Here is a 20450-nt window from a genome sequence, read left to right as displayed (position 1 = left end):
GTTTAATATTAACTATATTTACACTCTCTGTATCTTTGTGAGAGAGCTTGTATTCAATTTCAGGAAGGCATTGAGTGAACTTTATATTTGCTATTTTTAAAATGGTATTTGTTTATAATTAAATAATTTCGCACTTGTGGAGAACTCTTTGAAATCATTTGAAAGCATTTGTATCACCCGGTAAGGCTATTTTTTATTTATGGTTTTCAAAACTTTAAGTAAAGACACCGGGGAGAATATTTCTGTTTTACTTAAAGCTTTTTCAATGGCACTATGGGCTGAATCTACCTCCTGTATGCAAGAATGCCCCGGAACAGAGTATTTCATCTCCACGCTTTTACCTCTGTGTGTTCTATAAGAAAATTTATGACTGCATTTGCAATGATAGAATTGCGATTTTGAGGCACACAAGAATCGCTCCAGGTAATTAGATCTGTAATGACATTTTCTTCACAAACGCGTTCCAGTATTTTCGTAAATGCACTTGCAATATCATTACCTGCCCTGCCAGAAGTTCCTTCAGACCACACGGCACAATATACCGTTTTGGTTGTTGAGAGATGCGCAGTCAAATTGTATACGTTCAGTTTTCTTCTATGAAAGAAGGAACTTATTTCTGCTCGGGGACAAGTAATGACATTTTGCAAGTCAAAACAAAGTACTGGAACATTTCCTTCTTTATCTCGTTTTCGTTCACTTCTCATGGCATTTTTCACAGTTATATGATGGTCGTAGGACAATTGCAACTCTTCCGTCACAAGAGATTGTTTCTTGGCTACATCGAATTTCTCGCAGAGATCGCAACGATCAGATTTTCTTTTATGAAAATCTAAATTAAACTCTGTGAGAAACATTTTTCGATACATAGACTCCTTAACTGGATTAAAATTGTCAGTGATAGCGAGGCTTTTGTACATCTCGTACATCTTTGTTATATTTAGATTTGACTCCAGGTATTTTTTAATCATTGTCGCTCGGCAATAGTGTGATTCTACACGAGGGTAGGAGTTTATATGTACACGAACTTTTATTTTTTGTTCCTCTGGTAGTTTATGGATACTTTTATCCGATAAACCCCTTCCATCAAGTTTCGGAGTATTTGACAAGCTTTTTTGAAGATGAACGGTATAAATTGGCTTTTGAGATATTGAAAGCATGCTTAAATAAAATGATTTACAGACTCTGATTTGCTCTGTCTTAACTATGAAAAAATATTCAAATGAATATTGTCGACGAGATTTTTCTCCAGAGTCATCTCTACTAACACGTTTCGTTAATGTTCGTTTCGTTGTGTTCAAATAGAAGTGTTTTTTCTCATTAGCATTTAATGAGTAAAACGAATTGAATAATTGTGTTCTTTCTTCGGCTGTAATATTTTTACTACATTTAAATAAACACGATTTAATGCAGTTTTTAACGGTTTTTTATTTTTTTTTGCAACATTGCAGTGCCATTTACTGGAATTAGCCACTTGCTTACGGCATTTCTTTTTCGGAGTCATGTTTTCTTCAGCATCTATTTGTCCGGGTATAGGTGATGTAGTTTGAATACGATCAGTATCTGAGATCAACGGCAATTCAGAAGAACCTGATGGCAGTATGATGATTTCTTCGATTATAATAATTGGAGTGTCTGGAGACAAGGCCTCTGGATGTAGTGTATCATTATTAGTTACATCGAATCTAAAACAAATATAAAATAATGTTGTCAAATTCATCTTAACTTTACTGGTAAAATGTAGTTCAGTGAAGAAATACTTAATATGTAATGGAAGTAATAGCTTAATTAACATAAGATTCAAAATTTTTAGAAAATATATACTTATATACATATCATATTGTATTTTTTTTAACACTAAACAGACCATGAGGCCCAATGTAGTGTAATGAAACAGTAGTTAGTAATAGAATAGAAACAAATACAAACATCCAGGCTTTGAGAAAATTACATAAATATATTGTGACCTCATCGGGAATCGAACCCGGAACCTCCAGATGAATATCCAGCATCTTATGCACTGGACTACAAGGCCGCATCGATTTTTATGAACAATAAATAGTACCTACTAGTACTTACTCTAGAAACAAAACATGACGTTTGCGAGCACAATTTCGAAAACAATGTTTAGAGGTTATGTTTCATTTAAGTATCTCATTAATTTAGACTTTAAGAGTAATGAATTATATATATATGTTCATTTAATTTACGCACCTGTTTTTATTATCCGGTGTAATGTCGAGGATGCAATCATTAGAACCATTATTACTATTTGATTCATAAGAGCATGGCAATGAAACTAGTCCATTTGAAAATTCCATAGTCTCTTTTATTCGTATTTTTTGTAGTGGCAGAATACACAGAATTGTTCCACAATATTATTATTACTTATTACAACTCTTATTACTTATGATAAGTAGGTACGTAGTTATTATACAACAGATTTATAATAAACTCTTGATTGATTGAACGAACATAAAACGACTTTCAACTATGACCATCGATAGAGAACTGTCAAACACATACTAATCATAGAGTGAAGAAAGTTCAACCGGACGATACAACCTTTTCAAATAAAATATGCTGTGTGTGTTTTTATTGTAAGTCAATACTAAATAGTTCCATAGTATTTTAGACCCTTGTAAAATATATTTATGAAAAAAAACGTGTAGATAGAACTCCGGAATACTGCTAATTCCCATATTTGACAATAGATGTCTCTGAAATGAATGTATATGATAGAATATGGCTAATGCAGGGGTCGGCAAACTCTTGGACCATAAGAGCCAAATATGAGTATCACAACGGTTAATTTTTTTTTCGAGAGCCATACATATATTTTTTTAAATATGAATTATTTCAGTGAATGTTATTGTTTATTTATCAAGTGAAGGAGATTTTGCGAATAAAGCTAACGCAAATATAAGTTTTTTTATTGTTGAAATTATAAATATATTTTTTACAGAAAATGAGTTACATACATTTTTCACGCATTCCTTAAAACTAATGTTAACAATGACATTTCTTTGGAGAGTGTCTGTATGTTTGGTATGTAACTTGTAGTTTTCAATTTTAGGCGTGATTCCAAATTCTCATCGGTTATTTGGCTTCTCTAAATGCTATTTATATTGTTAAAAAATTAATTTGTCGACTTTTGCAATGGGCGGATTTAAAACGACAACGATTATACCTTTTTGTAAAAAATGTTAATTGGGAAATTGGCAAAGAGCCGCACGCCAATACCCAAAGAGCCGCATGTGGCTCGCGAGCCGCGGTTTGCTACCCCTGGGCTAATGGAACCTTTTCATACCAAAAAGTCATTTTAGGCCAAAATGTCAGTTAGAACCTTTTCAAAGTAAGGTAACGATATTCCACAGCGTTTTATATTTAAAAGTCTCTTCATTATGGTCAATATAAGTAATATATATGTACACAGAAAAAGAAGCCTTCTACATATTTTTCGAAGCTCAGTATAAAGTTGACTGAGCTTCGAAAACAGATGATTGCGATGGATACTGGTATGACTGTAGGAGCAACGAGGAGGTATAACGCACCAAGCAGCCTCTCATCGCACTGAGAGTGATGAGGCGACATTGGACCTGGCTCAGCCACGTGCTGCGGATGCCAGAAGAGAATTTCAACATGGCTTGCCTGTTCTTCAAGTCAACTGGATTCCGGCGTCCTAGAAGGCCGCTAAATACTATCTATAGAGTATGTATGGTGGGGGGCTACGGGATGCTGGTTTGACCTGGAACGATGCAAGAAAACTGGCAAGCGACAGGGATTCTTGGGCGCGCCTCGTGGTGTCTATATGCTCCAACTAAGGGATGGATATGGCCGAAGAAGAAGAAGTAATACTTTTGTTATACTTATTATGTTGAAACTATTGCTAACCTAAGCAAAAATAAGTATATACAATGTATGTCAATATAACTACTAACCTATATCTAACCATTAAACAAAATAGAAAACATATTTAAAGTGAAGTGTGGAAACAAATATAGTAACTAATAAAGAATAGGTAGGTACCTAAATAAAATTAAAAAAAACTAGACTAACTAAAACTAATAACCTATATCTAACCATTAAACAAAATATTAAAGACAAATTACACTAGGTAAGAGGTACTTTGAGAATACCAGGTAGGACTCCATTCAGTTGATACTTTTTGCTCCCACAAAATCTATATTTTGATGAAGTAACAAAATATACCTACTACCGGCGAACAACAAATAGATACCATAGAAACAAGTTACAGATAAAAACATGATAGGTAGGTACTTAACTGAAATATTGAACTCTGCCTATACATATACTAAAAGCATTAAAAATTTTATGGAAAGTTTCTGGATGCAAGAAGTTGAGCTATCTCATTTCGTCTATCTGCACCAGTTGTACTATTATTGCGGGATAGATAGGATGAACCTGCTTCAACACTATTTCCAGTAGGTGAATCAATATCCCACTCAAACTGGTCATTTAAAGACATATTGTGTAAAACACAACATGCTCGAATAAAGTGAGTAATTAAAACAATGTTTTAAGTGGTAGAGTTGTCTAAATTTTTGTTTCAGTAGACCAAATGCGTGCTCAATTTTGATTCTACTTTTACTGAGTTTGGTATTATAATTAATTTGAGTTTGATTTAGTACTTCCCTGGCTTTATAAGGTGTCAGCAAATTCCTGAGGCAGGGATATCCACTATCACCAAGTATATATTTGTCGTTACATTTACTTGGTAGTTGTCTATACAGTGAAGAATTTCGATATACTCGACTATCATGCACTGAGCCTGGATATCCAACATAGATATTTCGAAATTTGAGATTATCATCACACACAGCCTGCAACTAAAATAAAGGATAGTTAGTCATACAGAAAGCAATAAAATCCCGCAAACAAGTATGGCACGAATGAGATTTGTGATTTTCAGCTAGGTACTTGGAAAATTTATTAAATAACATTCTTTGAACCAGTGCTATGATTAAATTTATTCTACTAGATTATTTATTCTTTAATCTAAGGCGAGTCTTTTTTATTATTTTAAAACACAAATATATCTAAAACAAAGAAATATCATAGAAAAATATCTTGTCTTACCTGCATTGAATAATATGATTTCCTATTGATGTATGACAATGGATCGTCTCCTGGCTTATCAATTTTTATATGACTACCATCAATGACACCGATGACTCCCGGAAACCCGTTCTCCCTAAAAGCCATATCTATAACTGCTTTCTCAGAATTCGTTGGCCATTGTATTATTTCTGGGGATAAATTGAGCGTAGTTATGCACAAAGCAGCCAAGCCACAATTTTGAAAAAAATGGGTTATTGTGATTTCCATAATCTCACACGTTTGTTTTACGTTCTGCACAAATCAGCCAAGCTGCTGCCATACAAACATCTCATATAAATGCGTTTTAAAGATTTTGCCAATCGCAGAATATGACATTTTCGATTTGCATAAAGCAACCAAGCTGCTGTCATACAAAAATGACATATAAATGCGTTCTAAAAATATGCAATATTCGTTCTGCAAGAAGCAGCCGAATGGTAATATTATGTACTTAAGTAAATTTTTGAAATCGTGATTGTAAGGTGTGTTTTTCTACATTCAATTAATAAACATTATTTTCTCAATTACATTATATGTTTTTCACTTTATTATATATAATATAATATACAGATTTTTCATATAAAAAACAGTGCCAGGCAGCTAAATATTGATGTATAATTTACAAGTTTTTCGAATTATTTTCATAATTTTGAAATTCCAATAATAATTTAGTAACTTAGAAGGCTATTTTTAAAGAAAATAATCAAAAATAAATACTTTTCTTACAAAAATAAGAGATGGCTGCATTCTGCAGAATGTCTATTCTAAAAAAAATTATTTTACTCAAAACACCTGGACTACTAAAACACCAAAATATCATAGATTATAAATACTTTTATCTCTTCAAAAGTTATACAAAATCATATATAATATCTATCATTCAAAAAGTATACACAGTATACAGAGGCTTTGCTGATTTAAAGAAACACAATTTACATAAAAGTGCTTCTATCTCTGTTTGAGGTTTGTGTGGCTCGGCTGCTTTGTGCATAACTACGCTCAATTACTAATAAGCACAGTCACTCCTTTGATGACTCTGGAGAGAGAACCGATAGTGATATTAAATCTATCAGCCACATCTCGAAATGACGCAGTTTGATGTCCAGCAAACCAAAGGAATATGAGTAAATGGTTAGTGGCGCTGATTCTATCATTGCCGCCTCTGTTTTGGGTTGGAAAATAAGAAGAATTTTGAAATCGCTCCGTGAGATCTGCATGCACATTTCTAGAAACGCGAAAATGCATCATGAACTGCCTGTCCGTGTACTCTGCAACAGTATCTTCGCAATAATTTTCATTTTTCTTATTGACAATGGGCTGAAAGTCTTCCAGCATGAAAAAATCATCATCAGACGAATCTTCCAACGACCATTCAAAAAATAATGGGATACATTGAAATAAATCCATTGTATTGAAAACCAAAAATACAAAGTACTAAATCTAAAATATTAATATTAACATAACACGATGATCTTACACATGCCAGAGAATGCTGTTTTTAGGCATGTCGATTTTCCTTAATCCTAAAAAATATTATATTAAAAGTCAAATGCCGAGAAAATAACAAACGAAATATTTGTAGAAAATATTAGATCGATATCGTTTTCAGGTTATGTATACTTTTTAATGATTTCCCTTTTGACAGATCGTCTTAGTCTATGAATCGTCCGAATTGGTTTGAAGTTTCATGTCAAACCATTTCTGATGATCCGAGAACGGTTTGATTTTCAATGATACACTGAACCAAACGTCAAATCTCAAACCATTTCCGGTCTCATACAATAATTTGTATGTATATTGTCTATGGTTTAATTGGATTTGTTTCGTACAGTTTTAGTTTTGTATTTCGTAAAGGAAGTTTAGTTTTGTATTTAATTTTATAATATTGCGAAAGTGGCAACACGGTTAACTCTTTTTGTCTATGGTGAAATGCTTACGTCAAGTCTCGCCGGCTACGTTTTGTGTTCCACGATCAACTTAACTTGATGACCGATCGCATGCATAAAATGGATATTAAACGCGAACGAGAAGACTCCGAACCTGTCGCAGAAGGGAAGCAATGGTTTGAGGTACCTGTGAATCATGATCCAAACAGCCAGCTGCTTACCTACATAAAGCAAGAGGACACCGACGAGGCCGGATACACTTTTGAGGTTAGTTTTTCATAACGGATTGTTTTATGTCGTACTATTGGTTGTTTAAAGATGTGTGTCGTCAGACGTAATAAACAGTGTATCTATTTTGTGTAATGAAAACTGCGTGCAAATGCGACACAGTTCCGAGCGGCCTACTTGACCCTTATAAACCCAGTTAACTTTGCTGCTAACACTATCCCTGTACTTATAACTATGAGTTTTCTTAACAATTGATACCACACCTATCATTGTCATTGTTTTTGATATCTTTGCCCACAAACAGGGCATTTATTTACATGGGACTCCAATAAAAGAAACTAAAACAAAATACATTACTGAACTCGATCGAGCAACAAATGATAATAAAAGCTTTATTATTGGCGGCGACGATTTGAAACTGGATTCGTTTGATTTCCTTGGGTAGGTACGTTGTCACAAACAGTAATAACAATAACACAAACGACAAAATAAACACCGGATCATTTATTTTTGAATGGACATTGAGTATTCTTATTCAAAAGGTTAATAGCCATTGATTGGTCGACATAATTGAGTACCTATCGACAAGTTTCCTCCAATTATATTAATATTATTAATTTGTTTTATTTCAAACTAATTTATAGGTACCTACTAGTTATGAATAATAATTGACATTAACATTTAAAATGTTCTCGTAGATTAGTACCTATTGTTTGATTGTTTATTTTGTTTAGTAGGTAGATAACGACAGACACCATATCCACATTGCAGAGTGTACGAGCTGAGACCCTTCAAGTATGTGGTCGAGCTACACACGTATTATCGGTCTTCTTAAAAATATGATTTATAACACAATATTTTGTTTTCAGAATATTGTTTCAGACCCGAAAATAATAACATTGAAGTCAGAAACTCCGATAATTGACATCAAGACTGAGTTTATTGAAGACGTAAAATCTCCATTCAATTATGAAGATCAGCAACAGGGTTGTTCTTATTCAGAGCGAGTTCATCGGGTAGGTACTATAATTTAAATACTGATCGTGTTAGAGATGGAACTGACAACACTCGAATTCATAAAAAATCAGTAATGCCAGTGACGACAAAATCTTCGAATACTAATTTCTTTCTTGTCCGATCTTAAGGTGATGTCTCTAGGTAAAGTTGTTATCGAAAAATAGCTAGAAAAGTTTATTAATCGGTAAATATATATTCAAAAGTAATGAGAAAAATAAAATAAAAAATTAAGATGTATCGTGGAGTTCTATATACCAAAAATACGTGTCAAATTCGGTACATTTCTATCGGGTGGTAAGAATGAATGACATAAGATTTATTATCAAAATTACGATAAAAATGTACGTAAATCTATTACCTAGGGAAACGCTAAACGTTAATTGGAATTTATTATATCCTTATATATTTTTTTTCAAATTTAAAAAACATCGATTTAGAGGTTAGAAAGCATGCAATTAAAATCGAAACATCTCGGTTCAGACTTAATTTATCGCAAAAAACGCTTAGCGTTTCTATTAAAAATATTATTTAATAATTTTTAGGCTAGTTATTTAAATTTAATCTTGTATTTTTGTATATTAACGAATCGATTGTAAATAAAATGAATATTTGACAAGACTTTATCGACATATGCTGCTAACGCGGAAATAAATCGAACTATTTTTGAAACAGCACTTGCATAGATTAAAAAATACATACACACACACATACATTGAAAATAAAGGTTCGCCAGGTACGAAGACAAAAACTGTGTTAATTCTGCTGTCAATAATTTTTGTTTGCGATATTGGAGCATATGTCAATGGACTACATATATCAACCTCCACTTTCTGAAATAGTGTTGTGTAATTATTTCAGATATTTATTACTGTTTTGACGTACCTACCTTTTATAAAGCGATTTTAAAATAAATATAGTTTCATAATAATATAAAGAAAGCATACGAGCGAAAATGCCTAAGATACTTCTGACACACATCAAATTTAATCATTGTCTAGTAACTGTACAATTTATCCATATTTATGTTAAGTGTTTAAAATGTTATAAGTAAAAAAAAATCGTCTATTCACGTGGTAGTCGCGAAAATTATGAACAATATACAATGTTAAAAATAATAAGAATTGTTAAAATTTCTAGTCACAATATTATTCAAAGACAAATTAACCCGATCAAAACAGCCTCGACAAACTTCCACTTCACTAACTTTTGTTCTATATGTTTATCCTGGATACAGCGGCAAACACATTTTGAAAATAGCCGATATACTGGATTATTTGTTGGCCTTAAAATTATTATCTACGTGCCTATATAACTGTATGCCGTCCTGTCAAAAAGTGGAGGTTGATAATTTAGTATGTAGAAAATAGAAGTTATTATTAGTCTCCATAAAATATAGGGGAAACAATTCAGTGAATGAACACATAAGAGGTGAATTTGAAAATAAATTAAATTAAAAACGATTAAATGAACTAAGAAAATTATAACAATAGGTAGGTACAATAAATTGTGTATAACCGTGGTATTACTAATTTTATGCCGTGATGCTTTGATAGTTGAACTTTTCATAATATTTGGATCACTATTTAGTTGCTCATTTATCTGCTACATCATAAAGTCGTAAATATTGTTTTTTTATGAAGCAATCATAAATACAAAAAATTAAGATCTACTTTTCAATCATAGTAGATACCTAGGAATATGGTATAGGTGTTGATAATTTTTAATTATTTATTCGAGATCTTCAGGGAATTACAAAAGTCCACACCTAGAAACCACTGGGCCAATAAGGTTTCTTTTTATATCTCCAAATCCATTTCACTTACACATTTATAGGTAAAATAAATAAAACTATTTTTTATTGTATCTTGCACTGTTCTTTAAAATCGACATTAGATTATTTCAAAGAAATAACGTTCTGTCTTTTTCTTAGAATATTATGTAATCAGTGGTGAACTTACTTCAAATTCTAAATTTTTTTCTTACGTTTTACAATTTTTTTTTTAATTTGTCACTTATTTTGTCCTTGGGTTTGCTTATCAAGATTTGTTCGCATGTTTATTTACGTTTTTTCTTACCTCCAACTTCTTTTTTATTCAATTCGTTGCGTGTCTTACTTTATTCTTATCTCAGATATAGTTAGTTAGTTAATACAAATCGTCCACTCTGTGGAGGCCCATATGAACCCATTAGGATCGGACATGGTTGAAACGAAATGAATTGGGATGTCTATATAATATCGACATTGTCATAATTATAACTACAGTCGAACTCGGTTATTACAATCTCGGACATAGCGAGATCTCGGATGTAATGAGGAAACAGTCGTTGACATTTGGTATATGATTTTCTCCGTACATTTTTATTCACTGTTATAACGAGATACTTATCGGATATACCGAGCTAAAATACTGGTAATGTGTTGATCGTTTAAAGACATTTCGACCCTAAGCAATAAAATCCGATCGGACAGGATGCCGCCGGGGACAGATTACGTTTACGTTGTTTTCGCCGACAATAAAAATACCTATTCTCTGATATAACGAGTACCGCTTATAACGAGCACATTCAGCCGGTCCAACCTTCCTAGTAATAACCAAGTACAACTGTATATACCTTATTTTGTTTAATAATAATTCGAATGGCATTTGTTTTGCTATTCATTTCATATCATTCTTTTATTCCACCTCTAGTAGAAATTCGATGTAATTGTCAATTGTACAAGATTAAACTCAATCTTATAAACATTTGTACTTAAATGTTCATTTACTACTATAAATGAATTTTACTGTAGAAAAATATTTATATTAATTCGTATTGACAACGTAAAAAAATCTGGTTCATTGACTGGACAGGATACCCTTGTATTGCCACTGTAAAAAAAACTACGGTAAACAAAATGTAAAAATCATAAACACTTTAAATCAAATCAAATAAAATTGTAAATATTTTATGGAGAAAATATTAATTGTAAATATTTTTACATAGGTAAGTAAATATATAATAAATTTAAATGCATTTTTATCAAGCTTATGATTTTTAATATGTGGCGACACACAATATTTTATTTTATATTTTATTGCCATCTGGTTGCGATCGACGAAAGTTTTTAGTAACACATTTTTAGAAATTCATGGTAGATGCCTGTAGATGCCTTTAGATGGCGTTGAAGTCACATTTGATCGTAAATTGAGGCAAAGAATTCGCCTTAATAGGATGATATTGTACCGCCAAAAGTAGTGGTTTGTATTAACAGATTTTTTTACGAGAAACGGATGTTGCCACGTGCTCAACCTATAAGGTCCATACTCTGAGACTACAAATAAAAAAAACTAATATTTGCCAGACCCAGGATTCGTACCTGGACCCACGATATTATAGGCCGACACTTAAGCCGCTCGGCCATCGTGGGCCCAATACTAATACCTAATACAATAATTAAGTGTTGATGATTTCGATGTACATATTTGCTTTTTATATACTTGATGGTTTTTATAGTTATCTTGTCTGTTCTGCAACAATTTAAAAACTACTAGATCAATATTTATTAGGTTTACTTCTCTAATAGCACACTGCGTAGAGTAGTCATAGCAGTGGAGGGGTGTTAAAATGAGGTGGGGGAAGACAATGCATTACCACTTGCTAAAGTGATCAGATAACAAACTATAACTGCTCAAGTCTAACCATAGTATATCCCATTGATTTACCATCTGTCTTGATTTTACAACGTGAATAAATGAGAACCGATGTTTTATTAATAATAACAAAACGAACTGCTTGATCACCGATCAATGACTCAGTCCTACGAACATTATGTTTGCTATGGTTTTAACTGCAATAGTTTTGGCCATTCCGAATCCCATGCACACGACGTACTTACCTCTCAGTTGTCACCCTTTCTTTACAACATGCAGTACTTTCACCTTACTCATGCTTCATGCGGTGGCTGCAGGCGAAATAAAATCCCGCACATGATGTCCGTTATAGAACAATCTCCTACCAGATTTTCCAAAACCGATAGTAGGGTGCATCCTTATCAAATAACCGGTTTGTTTTATTTTAAAATGTAGTTTCAGAAGTTCACTAATCAATCTGATATTAATTTTCAGGGAGTTAATTTCAAAGAGGAGTATGTTGAAGGCACAATAAGCCAAAGCATTTATGAGGTTCCAAAACCCGTTTGCTCTTATTCGGAATGCACACCAGTAAATCAGGTAGGTACACAATATTCTATGAAACTTGAACAATGTATGTACGTACTGATATGGAGAAGTTTTGTCAGAGGTTTTTTTCAACTTTGAAATCACATATCGGAGCAAGTGAATAATAAGGTTAATTTTTTTCTTTTCATACGAGATGTTAGGACATAAATGTAGATGATATGGTTACTTCCACAAACGTGAAAGTTTATGTAATAATTGTCAATATGTCACGTGCACTTTGTTATTATAAGGAGTATACTGTTTCATTAATTGACTGAACTACGGATTCGGGGAATGTGAATACATTTTATATATGATATTTTTTTTCCTTTTCGAACGAAGTATATTATGGTTACTTCCGGAAACGTTAAAATGTATGTAATAATTTCGTCATCTGTAAACTGTAGTCTTATTTATTTCAATGAAAATAATTACGTATGACGTTTATGAAGTTTAATGTGCACTATTTTTATGTCGGATGTTAATAGCCTACCTCCTACCTTCGCCTCTAAGCCCCGATTACTATTGTTTGAGAAAAATAGATAGGAGACTGGTGTTTTATCTTGAATCCCCATAAGGTCAAGTGAATACATGTAGTCAGATTCCGTATAATTGGGTGTTCATCCAAAATTTTTGAATGCGATTTTACGCCAGCTATATAATACGCCCGTATAATTGCGTTCATCCAAATGTAGTACATAAGCATCTCGCCGAACCCGAACACCTAATGCCCCTCTACCATAAGTTTAGCGAACCGATTGCTAAATTCGGCACAGTCCATTTTTGACAGATCGCAACTGACAGCCCGCGTTTGTTGATAATTGTCATAGGTACTTGTTTTCTTCCGTATTTCATTATGATTCAGTGTATTATTTTGATTATTGTCTAATGGTACTATCTATATTACAATTGATTCTATAATTGGTGCTTTATTTTATTCAATCATGAATGCTTTATTTATAGGTACTAAACTTTGCTTTCGTAGATAAAGCTAATCTACAATGCCGCAAATTTCGTAAAAGCGGCGACGCTTTCAAATTTAAGAGTCTCGTTAGTAAATACACATCAGACGCAGATTCATGAAATCAAATAAATACAAGTACCTAATATAATATTTTGAACAACTCAATTCACATGATTATGCTGGAATCGATGTATGCATAATAATTATATGGTATGTAGGTATACTATCACGATAACCATTTACTTTCATTTGTTTATATTGTAATGATTATTTATTCAATAACGTTTATTCGGCATTCGGATTATCCGGCCATAATGTAGTATTAATCGAAAAATAAAAGAAATAATATGAAAGTAAATGTAATAGCGAGTTCAAAATATATGGACCACTAGGGATATCTAGCGGCAAAATGTGAGAAATTGTCATTTATTTGACAGTTAAGTGCCCATAGACATCAAAAACTGACCATAGAGAAAAAATATTTTTCTGTTTTAATATAAGGAATACTTGTTTCAAATAGACGCGCATGTACAAACACCGTTATTTGAATGGAGCATAATGGAACAGGGTGGCACCCGTATATACAAATCCGCAGATAAGTGGGTGAACACTCGACAAGTTTTATTACGGCAATAAACGGTTTCGGCGTAAGGTGAGACCGTCATAAACCATTCGGTTCGGCTTACTTCCATGGATACCTTGTTATATACATACGTAAAGAATCGGCAAAAATGAATTCATTATTAGTTTTTTGTTAGTTAGAATTGTCATTATACTATAATATATGTAATACATATAATTATAATTCAGAACCCATCAATTTTGTAGATTCGGTCGAGCATTTGTTAGTGTTATCTTTAAGGCTTAGTGCTTGTCCGTGGTGGTTTGACGGGCGTGGCGCGGCGGCGGTGCGGGAAACTCAAACGTATGAACATGTTTCGACGTGTCCGCAGACAATGCGCGGGTACGGGTTTTCGCGCGTGTTGTTTTGGCGCGTCAAGATGAAGTACAATATCGTACATGCGGCGGGCTCTTCCCATACTGCGCGCATAGAGGTATCCGCACTAAATGGACGGGCGCCGACGCGGGAAACGAGCGAGTAGCGGGTGTCTCAAAAAATCATGAGCTTACCGCGCGCGTCTGGTGTATTTTGTGGTATTATTTTCACAAAGCATGGATAGTGCGAAGTGATATAAAGTAGGTATACGTTTTATAACTTTGCACTTTTTACTACACTGATACGCTTCTTTGCCTTATTACGTCGCATAAAATTATATCAAATGATATTCACTTGTATTCATATAATAAATGTAGTACTTAATAAATAAATAGATAATATTATATTATGTAAAAATAATATCTTTAAATTTCAATAATTCTTAACGCACATATAATATTGTATACTTATCTTACTTATATTTATAAAGGTAGGTATTTAAAAAAAATTGTCTATAATTATTCAATATTCTTTCTCATTTATCTCTTTATCTCATTTCTCTGTATTTAAATTATAATATGATTAACTATGATTATTATAATTTATATGGAAACTTTGTTTGTTGCAATATCCTTTTCTAGTCTATTTTATACATATTTGTAATCTATGTAACTGTTTGTTTTCCTTAATAAAAAAAATATAAACATAATAAAAATAAAATATTTTTAGAATATATTCAGTAGGTAAGTACATCATTTCCATCCTAGAGCCGGGGTTCAAAGTTATGAAGCGTACATTCTACACCTACATTCACACCATATGAACCGAAAAGTCTTTTTTAAACTTTAACTTATATATTATACAATATATAATCAAATTATAAAATCGACCAAGGATACTTAATGGAATTTGAATTTAAATTCATAAATATGAATTTACCAAATAAACAGGAATTAACTGTATCAGATGACAGAGTGTATTCACCATTGGTAGTGTTTGAAGATGCCAAAAGGCGATAGTCGGATCACAAAAAATGACTCAAAAAGAATAGAAAAAACTTATATCAATTAGAATATACTTAATCAAATATTTTCTCGTGTTACTCTTTTTCGAAAAACTTGTCTGGTTGTTCCCGCAGTTTCTTGTATAAGTTATAAAATTCTTCTGTTAAAGTCCTTTCCATATTGATTTAGTTGGCCCTATATTTTGCTGCAAAGTTTTGCCATTTCAAATAGGAGTTTTCCAGTAAAAATATTTCTGTGTTTATGGTTTCCAATCCCTGATTTGACGCTGAACACGACCGGACGCGCGCGGGCTACTACCGACACTCTACCCGTGCCCGTCCCCGCGCCTATTCCGCGTCGTACACGCCCCATGACTACGGCCAAGCGCTTACGCATACCTTAGAAATCTGCATCGGATAATAATATGTGTAGTGTTGGGAACATAAGCAATCGTCTTAAATTATATACCTAGTTAATTACAATATTTGATCTATTTAACATAATATTATCAGAGAAGCCCTACATATATAATATGAATTCATACAAAAAATCGATTATTGAAAACGAAAATGTTTTTATTTGAAATATAATATATGCAAGTCAGCGTTGAAAAAATAATATTTTGAATCATTTTCCAAGAAATGCTTCCCACACAGTAATGAATATTGAGATGGCACCCAGCTCTCCCGCCCGACTGCGTCAATCCACAATTTCCGAAGAACTTCATTTTTCGGAAATCTGAAATAATTTAATTTATATAACATTATAAAATTGCTACATATACTCCATTACATACTTCATTTAAAAACAATTTTTTGTTTGGTATTCTTAAAAATATATTTAACTCTGAAATGAAATGTAATATTTATGTAAATAATGAATGTCATTAACTAGCTCTAACAGTTTTTACTTTGAAAAACACATCGTATATTTTGGGTTCAAATTAATATTATGCATACGGCCCTCGATTTTTCGCAATAAACAACCATTTGACGTTTGATGTAAAAGTTGTGAATTGTTATTGTAAAAGATCTTTTGGAAAAACTATCAATGTTTAAATAATTAATAGTATGCATATTGTTCCGAAATGCTGTTACTCATTTTTATTCTTCCATTAATAAAGACTTTTTTACCGAATAATAACTTAGAATAATACAACACTCATTTGTCAATAAACGTAAGAAAAAATGTAATATTATTATTTTAAATACCTGTGAAAAGATACGCCGGCATTTTTCTAGGATTTGCATCCTATTGCACTGCAAGATACCTTTTTTACTTAAAACGTCGACGAAAATATCTTACTTCTTTCAAGATCGAGAGAATAACAATATTATATCCGCCATGTTTTTTACGACACGAACTTGAAATAGCATCTCCAGAATACCAACTGTCTTTCTCCGATTCGTATTTTTTAGTACATAAATGATGGCATGTTCCCTCTCCAGTCTTCAATCTCATTGCCTACAGTGAAACCTTCCAGGCATAAAAATATAAACACTATATTATATCGCCATAAAAATACACTCATATGATTTTTTTTATTTATACAATCGATGTATTTTTTTAGATTCCGTCAAAATACCCCACTAATATAAAACTGGAGACTGACGTCGAGCGGGTTGACTCGGAAAATAAGATTGTTCAAGAGAATGTACGCCACAGCAATTATGAGAACACTAAAGCTAGTTACTCTTATTCCGAATGCAACCCAGCAAATCAGGTATAATAATATCTATTCATTTAAAATAATCTACATTAACCGTATGTTACTATTTACGGGTAGGTTTTCAAAGTAGATGAAGTTTTCAAAGGTCACATAACAGGGTGAAAGGGTGATATTGGGTGTGAGTAAAGAAATGCGTGCCTATATCCAACTTTTATTTATTACGTTGATCTTTCACTGTTGAAGAATGAAAACAATAGAAACTGAGTACAATTTTCATTAAAAAATGACTTATTTCTATCGGGTGTGCTTGACAGTGTATATAGCTTCATACATCTTCACTTTTTATGCAAGATTCGCCAATTTTGCCTCAAGCTGGTAATGTGGAATTTATGACTACAGAATTGGGAACAGCATGTATAATATATTATATAATAAACAGGTTGTTCCCATGCCTGTAGGCACAAATTCTGTATATGAGGAACACCGCTCTTTTGGTGTATCATACCTAAACCGATAGTAGGATCCGACAAATATCTTGTTTTTTTTTTATTTTATTTTAAACCTATATAATTAAAAACTCATTTTCATTCTCACAACCCTTCCACTACTACATCGCATACTAATCTCCATATTACAGACAATATTATGTAGTGCTGGGAACATAAACAATCGTTTGAAATTACATATTTAGGATCCTTGCGTATTTCCTTGAAATAAACATACTGATATAAATTATCAAGCCCTGTATGTCAAAATTCCTACATTTCTTTTATTGATTGATATTTGTCTTGTTAATGCAATATCCACCACGTTCTTTTAGTTGATTCCTGCAACCACTGCCATGACATATTTCGCTAGTCTCGGATTGCCAGAGAGGATCGTAGAAGTACAGGAGCCATACGATGAAATTCAGATTGACTCTCAAGACATTAAAAGAGAATTGGGCGTATGTGAAACGATTACTAATATAGTCAGTCGCACTGCTAAACGTAAGCAAATACAATCTTACGCCACAGATCCAAAATTATTATTGGCCGTAATAAAGTTACAAAAAAAATCGTTTAGTAACGAAAATTTTGTGTGCAGTTTTTGTTTTGATTTTTTTGCATCGTTACCTCTATTGAGGCTTCATAAAGCGTGTCATAAAAATGTCAAAAATCTAAATATAATAAATCATTCTGATAAAAAGTCATTTAAATGCGACCAGTGTAATTACTCATGTTTGACATGCAGAATGATGAAAATACACAAAATGACTCATTCTGGTGATATGATCGTACATCAAATGACTCTTTTTGCTGAAAAGCCTTTTAAATGTGCCCAATGTGACTACTCATCTAAAACATTTAGTAAAATGAAAACACACACAATGATTCATTCTGGTGAAAAGCCATTTAAATGTGACCAATGCGATTACTCTTGTAGACAATCCAGTGCAATGAAATTACACAAAATGATTCATTCTGGTGAAAAGAGATTTAATTGTGACCGTTGTAACTACTCATGTATAGCATCTGGCACAATGAAAGTACACAAAATGATTCATTCTGGTGAAAAGCGATTTAATTGTGACCAGTGTAATTACTCATGTATAGCATCTAGCACAATGAAAATACATAAAATGATTCATTCTGGTGAAAAGCCATTTCAATGTAACCAATGCGATTACTCTTGTATACAATCTAGTGCAATGAAAATGCACAAAATGAATCATTCTGGTGAAAAGCCGTTCAAATGTGTCAAGTGCGATTACTCATCTATTACATCTGGCATGATGAAATTACACACATTGACTCATTCTGATGAAAAGCCATTTAAATGTGACCAATGTAATTACTCTTGTAAACAATCTAGTGCTATGAAATTACACAAAATGACTCATTCTGGTGAAAAGCCATTTAAATGTAACCATTGTGATTATTCTTGTATACAATCTGGTCCAATGAAAAAGCACAAAATGACTCATTCTGGTGACAAGCTAATTAAATGTGACCGATGTAATTACTCGTGTATCGAATCTGGCACCATGAAATTACACAAAATGACTCATTCTGATGAAAAACCATTTAAATATGACCAATGTAATTAATTTTCTAAAACGTCCGGTAAGTTTTTTTTGTGTGTATATGCATGAAATGTTTTCAAATTATTATGTACCTACCTATGGAACTTTTTAGGATTCCATATTTTTGGAATCTGCCCTTAAGCCCGCCCCTGTGCTGATATCGTCGATGGCCTTGTCTAGAAGTTCTTTATTATACCTACCGAGGTATTTTGGGCATGTTGTGGAATTTGAAACACAATAAAAAAAATGTTTTAGTAATTGGACAGAACATTGTTATAGTTATTGGACACCCGGTCAACAACTGAACACAAAGAGCTAATCAAGAAAAGCTCTTATACACAAACCTTAGTCGGCGTGCTTCCATAGACTAATATACTTTTATAGATCAGCCACTCAGGCCCAAGTGGTTCAAAGCAATACTTTGTCTTTTCTAACATGATGAAGCTTGTGGGCTTTTTTTTAAATCAGTGGTGCATTATGGTAATAAAAGGTCAAAAAATTAATATAATTATTATTTTTTTTTTGCAGAAATATAAATGTACAAAAAAAAAATATTACATAGCATGATAAATAAATAATGTCCCAGACATGGTATATAATATTACATTGCGATTGCAGAAAAAATAAAACAAAGAATTAATTTTTAAACAAAATGATGACAAATATAAATTTTATCAAATACAATAAAATTGTAAATTATATTAAGATTTTACAAATTTCAGTTAATCCAAAAAACTGATTATTGTTATCTGTCAACAGCATTATTTTTAAAGTTTATAATTCAATTAGGATTTATTCGTCAGACCCCCAATTTCAACAGTTGAATAATGATTATACATACATATATTAATTATTATACAGTTGGTTGGAAATTATACAATTAATTTGGTATGTACTTAAGTATTATTAATTGCATGTTATTGTCATGAAAGGACTATATTTCAAATACAATACAGATACTATTTACATGTATAAGCTTTATAACTGCACTGATACGGCTCTTCGACTGATTACCTCGCAATAAATTAGATCAAATGATATTCACTAATTGTATTGATATATTAAGTATTTGTAAATAAATAGGATATACATTTAATAAAATATATTACGAAGTGCAAAGTTATGAAGTGACTACTCTACATCGATCATAAAAAATGTTCTAAAACGGTGTTCAAGGTGAAATATATTTTTTAAATTATTAATAATTGTAAGAGTACATTATTCTCAGAAGTAATAACGGAAAACCATCTTGAAGCAGAGAATTATTTACCTTACATCCCTAATAAAAACTGCTCATGCACATCATCAAGACCACAAAAAACGACTTGTATCTGCTAAAGTATTAACTGCAATAGTAATTTAA

At 32.3% G+C, this 20450-nt stretch overlaps 2 protein-coding genes across 2 annotated transcripts in view; one reads left to right on the top strand and one right to left on the bottom strand.

The window, feature by feature from the left end:
* Positions 1 to 20450, bottom strand: part of LOC147076129 (uncharacterized) — a 208942-nt gene that overhangs the window by 180220 nt on the left and 8272 nt on the right. The gene's annotated exons all lie outside the window — the stretch shown is intronic.
* LOC147076130 (uncharacterized) lies at positions 7078 to 15368 on the top strand. Its single transcript, XM_085941575.1, has 4 exons — positions 7078 to 7271; positions 8102 to 8248; positions 12356 to 12460; positions 15300 to 15368. The coding sequence occupies exons 1-4, from the start codon at positions 7104 to 7106 to the stop codon at positions 15366 to 15368; spliced, it is 489 nt and encodes a 162-aa protein (XP_085797701.1). The 5' UTR covers positions 7078 to 7103.

This window comes from Rhyacophila brunnea, unplaced genomic scaffold (genome assembly GCF_057557595.1).
Source record: "Rhyacophila brunnea isolate RB1 unplaced genomic scaffold, BYU_Rbru_1.0 scaffold_13, whole genome shotgun sequence".
NCBI lineage: Eukaryota > Metazoa > Arthropoda > Insecta > Trichoptera > Rhyacophilidae > Rhyacophila > Rhyacophila brunnea.
Note: the sequence above shows the minus strand (reverse complement) of the source record. Positions and strands in the feature narration are given on the sequence as shown.